This window comes from Oryzias melastigma, linkage group LG9 (assembly GCF_002922805.2).
Source record: "Oryzias melastigma strain HK-1 linkage group LG9, ASM292280v2, whole genome shotgun sequence".
Lineage (NCBI taxonomy): Eukaryota > Metazoa > Chordata > Actinopteri > Beloniformes > Adrianichthyidae > Oryzias > Oryzias melastigma.
In genome coordinates this window covers 11,964,961-11,970,136 of record NC_050520.1, presented here as the reverse complement: position 1 = coordinate 11,970,136, position 5,176 = coordinate 11,964,961, and the positions used below count along the sequence as shown (strand labels likewise).

Below are 5,176 nucleotides of genomic sequence, written 5' to 3'. Positions count from 1 at the left end.
GCGCCGCGCTGAGGGGGGTTTGCGGTTCCGAGGCCCCGGGCCGGGGAGGGGCGCCGTGGGTTCGCCGGACAGTCGTCCGGCGCCGGCAGCTGAACCCGCACGAAGGGTTTTTACTCCCTCCCGGGGCCGTGAGGCCGGCGACAAAGGACGCTCCGTGGCGGCGCATTTCCTTTTCCGGTAATGATCCTTCCGCAGGTTCACCTACGGAAACCTTGTTACACTTTTACTTCCTCTAAATAGTCAAGTTTGATCGTCTTCTCCCCGCCATCGCTGTATGAGCTTTCACCATCGTCATCCGAAGCCCCTGTATCCTCAGATGAGGAAACCTCCGGTTCAAACTGGTAGGGCTGTACACCCTCCGAACCCTGTGTCGTTAAAATTTCCGTGTTTGATGAAGGCTCATCACCTTCATCCAAAGAAATATCCGCTAAATCGTGGTCTACGTCGCTTCTCAATCCGTCCGCCATTGTTGTTTACACTCTGGGATCCCTGAAGTGACGTCACGCGCAGCCCCCGCCCATCACCACCTATCGCCCAAATTTGAAGCTGTGCACGACCATAAAATGATCAATAAAATCGCGCTGGATCATTTTAAGTGAATATTTTTATCAGATTCGTTTTCCAAGTTCCATTGACTTTCTAAATTTAAAAAAAAAATTTGCCACTGCACGAGGCCTTTAACCCTTTAACATATGAGGCGTCGCCAGTGACGCTTAAACTCAAAATCTTCAAAAGACTGTAATTTTATAACTGTTAACACCATAATTCTAGTAGATTGTGAAGGAGAAAAGTGGCTCGCTTTTCTCCTTCACAATCTACTAGAATTATGGTGTTAACAGTTATAAAATTACAGTCAATCAAAGAACATAAACACTGGTGCTCTGGTGTTAAAGGGATCATATCTTTCCTGCATCTCCTAGCTTCACTAGAGTTGACTTGTGTTGTGTTCATGTTCTAGTCGAGACGTGATGGAGATCCTCCATTCACAGAGAAGTTCTTCAGTCAGGTGGTGGATCACTTCAACTTCAACAGCCTGGGGAACGCCACCTTCAATCAGCGTTACCTGATCACAGGTGGGAGCAGTCTGCACTCCTCAAAGTCAGCCTGAGCAGAGAGCATGTTTGACGTGCACGTCCTTCTCTTCAGACAGGTTCTGGAAGAAGAGCTTCGGTCCCATCTTCTTCTACACCGGCAATGAAGGAGACATCTGGGAGTTCGCCCTGAACTCGGGCTTCATCCTGGAGCTAGCTGCTCAGCAGGAGGCGCTGGTCATTTTTGCAGAACATGTGAGGCAGCAGAGACATGTTGTTGATTTGAATGATGGGGGGTCAACGCCGTTCTCTCCCCTCGTCCTCCACAGAGGTATTACGGCCGCTCGCTGCCGTTTGGGAACCAGTCCTTCAGCATCCCTGAGGTGGGCCTGCTGACGGTGGAGCAGGCCCTCGCCGACTACGCCCTGATGATCACTGAGCTGAAGCTGCAGCTGGCCGCCGCCCAGAGCCCCGTCATCGTGTTTGGGGGCAGGTAGGATCCATCTGAACACTGAGCCCCTTCACTGTAGAGCATAAGAGCTCATCAAAAGATGACTCTCACATTTACAGCCCCAAAGTAGAAAGAGGAACAGAAACCTGGAAAAAGCTTCTCTGCAAACGTTCACTCAAAGGGCTCCTATAGCGAAGACTCTTTTATACCAACTTCTGTTTTCATCGCAGTTCATCCACATGTTCGGTCGGCTCTTGTGTATCTGTGCTGGTTAGTGATTAAAAACCTGCGTGTTTTTACTGGGGTGTGAACATTAATGCATTAATGCATGCAATTAATCAAAAAGAATTTACACGTTAATATGTATTAACGCAAACTAATCAAAGAAACAGTCCGTCGCTTTAACTCTGCGGTTCAGGCTTCCACGGCATGTGGTCAATCATTTTACTGCTCTCTCACAGAGAAACAGTATGCAGAATCAATCAATCAATCAATCAATCAATCAATCAATCAATCAATCAATCAAACTTTATTTATATAGCACTTTTCATATAAAAAATAACACAAAGTGCTTTACACTAAAACAAAAGAAACAATAAATAGATAATATAAAAGCAAGCATAAAAGTAAAAAATAAAACAGGGTCCATTTCCCCCAAACCCGCAACCCCTCTCTTTTTTTACTCCAGGTGCCCAGGCCTTGTTTTCCTATTAAAGTTCCTTTGTATTTGTTTTAAACAGTCCGTCCTTCTACAAACACTGGCCACTTTATCTCTTACAGTATACAGAAAACATGTTGCCCCTGCAAGGTTTTTTTAACAACATGGTTACATACTTTCAATGTGGTGACAGTGTCACAACACTATGGTCAATAAATATTCAATTGGCTTTAGTACTTTGTTCTTGCTATTTTTGTGGTTTAGACCATTTTTCACAGAAAGTGGATTATTTGATCCATGGTCCAGTGCCATATTGTACAAAGAATGTTACCTGGTAAAACATTGTAATTAATCATGACTAATCCCAACACAAAAGTGTGATTAATCAGATTTTATTAGCAATTGATTGACAGCAGTAATTAAAATATAATAGTTCTAAATGTAGAGTTTCCTGTGTGATGCCATAGTGTTTCTTTGCAGATAATAAGTGGTTGGCAAATACCGTGAGTAAAAAAAAAAAAAAAAAACAATTATAGCGATTAATCGTGATTAATTTTTTACAGGTTTGCGATTAATTAGTTTGGTTTTTTTTTAACGATTCCTGACAATAGTTTTAACACAACTATTAGAATGAAACAGCAAAGAGGCTTTTTATTTGAACCAGGAGTTTAGTGTCATTTCAGAATGTGCTGGAGCATCTAAAGTAGGCGGGTGCATGAAACGAGTCCCCGCCCCTCATCCTTTGACAGGTGTTTTCAAATATCTCACCTGAGTGGGTCAGAGGGAACATTCATGAAAGCCCTTGTTACATGTAAGAAAGAAGACACAGACCTGCATCATTAGCTGTGTTTCCATTCAATATGAAATTAGGAACATTTGATTTTCAATGATAATTCTCTTAATGGAAACACCACAATATATAAAAAGCTAGATTTACTGAAAAACTCGTTTTTACACTTGGAGGAGATGGTTTTTAGGGGCGTATCTAAATGGACATTTTTTGGTAAACTGCAATGGAAACACGTTTTTGAATTAAATGCACTTCTTGGTAGGAAGTGTCTGTCTGGAGCGCTGCACAGCGGGCGCCACGAGAGGTCTCACAGCGCCACAGCTCATTATTAGTTGAATGTCATACAGAATTCCTCTGTAAAATCACCAACCAGGATTTCCTCATAATCGTTTCATCCATAGACGCATTTTTGCAGCTTGGAGCCTGAATAAGACGCAGACGTCTCCTTTGACAGACGAGGATGAGCGCTAGTGCATGACAGAAACTCAAATGGATCTTGTTGTGTTTTCAAACAGAAAATAAAGTCCAGCTGCTTACTTGTTAGAACGGTTATTTATTGAACAGGCCCCTGACGTGCATCTGAGACTGTCAATAGACTTGCTGCGCTGCACGCGCTCTACACTGCTGTGACATCAACAAAAGTCTCCCTCTTAGTGAACCACGTTAAAACAATACTTGTCATCCATCACTGTGTTTTTAACGACTTATTGATGAGCTGGTTTCTGTTTATTCGCATAATTATGATTTAATGGAAACACTGTTGTTGCAAAATTGTGTTTTTTGACATTTCTAGAATTTCAATAAGTTTTGCGCATCTGTGTGATGGAAACACAGCTAGTGTGTCAAAAAATATTTCTCTTTTTCTTTTATTAACTAAAAAAAAAAAAAAAAACTACTTATTTGAATAACCAAAAACAAACTTTCCTTAAAATACCAGCATGGACTTGTTTTGTTCATTCCTGTTTTCATGAGGCTCGTGTTGGTCTGTGATCTTCTCTCTGCTGCTCTGCAGTTACGGCGGGATGCTGTCAGTCTACATGAGGCTCAAGTATCCCAACATCGTGGCTGGAGCTCTGGCAGCCAGCGCCCCCATACTGTCCACGGCTGGCTTTGGAGACCCCAGACAGTTCTTCAGAGACGTGACGGCGGTGAGTCTGGGAGAACAGATCAGACTCAAACGCCCAGTTTTCTGTTAAATGATCATGAAACAGCTGAGGAAACATGTCGACTGTCAGAGTCAGCAGCTCCCCCTGACCATAACTACCTAAAGGAAACAAATAAACAAAGCCTGAAAACTAAGACTACCAAGATCCAACCTCAAACTAAAATAACAAAACCCAGTAGTGTTAGACTGCTGAGGACAAAGAGGAGAAAAGAAAAATAAAATGCAGAAATTAAAGTAAGAATTACTTAATTATCATGTATTTCATTTAGATAAGTTAAATGTATAAATTGATGTCTGAGGTTCACATAGATGATAAACTATGTAGGTTTTTACATCCTGTTGACCTGAAGACGTCTAGTTTGATCAACTCTACCTCCAGAATGAACAGATTTTATATGGAAAACTTTGGTAAAAATTTGATCTTTTATGGGTTAAAACCACATATTATCTTATGCTGAACAACATTGGTTAGTAGCTGCTCACAGCTGATCTGAGATGATCCTGTTTGGCACAGAGAATCTTTTATTTTGAAAAGATGTAAAAAAAAAATAAAAAAAAAAATAAAAGAAAGACATCACATCTTGAGAGATTCTAGGTTCTTTTTATATTTTTGCTTTTGTTCGTGCCAAAAATAGACATAATTCATATTTATTATTATGCAAATCCAAATTTCTTAAAAGTTAAAGTCAGACTATGCGGCTCCTTCTAGGTTTGGATCAGTAGAAAACAAACCCAAATGGGTCTTCTACTGTTTAAGGCGGGGGTCGGCAACCTGCGGCTTCCCTTGCGGCTCATTGGCGCTTTTTCAAAAATGTTTGAAAATAATAAAAAATGTTGGAAAGAAATATATTGTAGTGATTTGGGTGGGAGGAGAACCAAGCAGATGACTGGCAGGTTTGAATCCAGAGATCACTTGTGGCCCATACATTGCATGATCACAAGTGATTGGAGGAAGAAGTGTAAACGCAGGCCATGTAAATCGGCTAGTGTCAACATTTTGACTACCATTTAATTAACAGTACGGAACCACAGAACAGCAGACACTGTGAGGACCCTCACTCATACACACACCACTCTCACT

The 5,176-nt window shown here is 41.5% G+C and overlaps 1 protein-coding gene across 1 annotated transcript in view; it reads left to right on the top strand.

Moving 5' to 3' along the window:
* The window catches only part of dpp7 (dipeptidyl-peptidase 7), a gene marked incomplete in the record, with an annotated part of 16,808 nt that overhangs the window by 3,658 nt on the left and 7,974 nt on the right, over nucleotides 1-5,176 (top strand). The window contains 4 exon segments of the mRNA XM_024260127.2: nucleotides 959-1,073; nucleotides 1,147-1,286; nucleotides 1,361-1,524; nucleotides 3,943-4,078. Coding sequence (XP_024115895.1) covers nucleotides 959-1,073; nucleotides 1,147-1,286; nucleotides 1,361-1,524; nucleotides 3,943-4,078 — 555 coding nt within the window.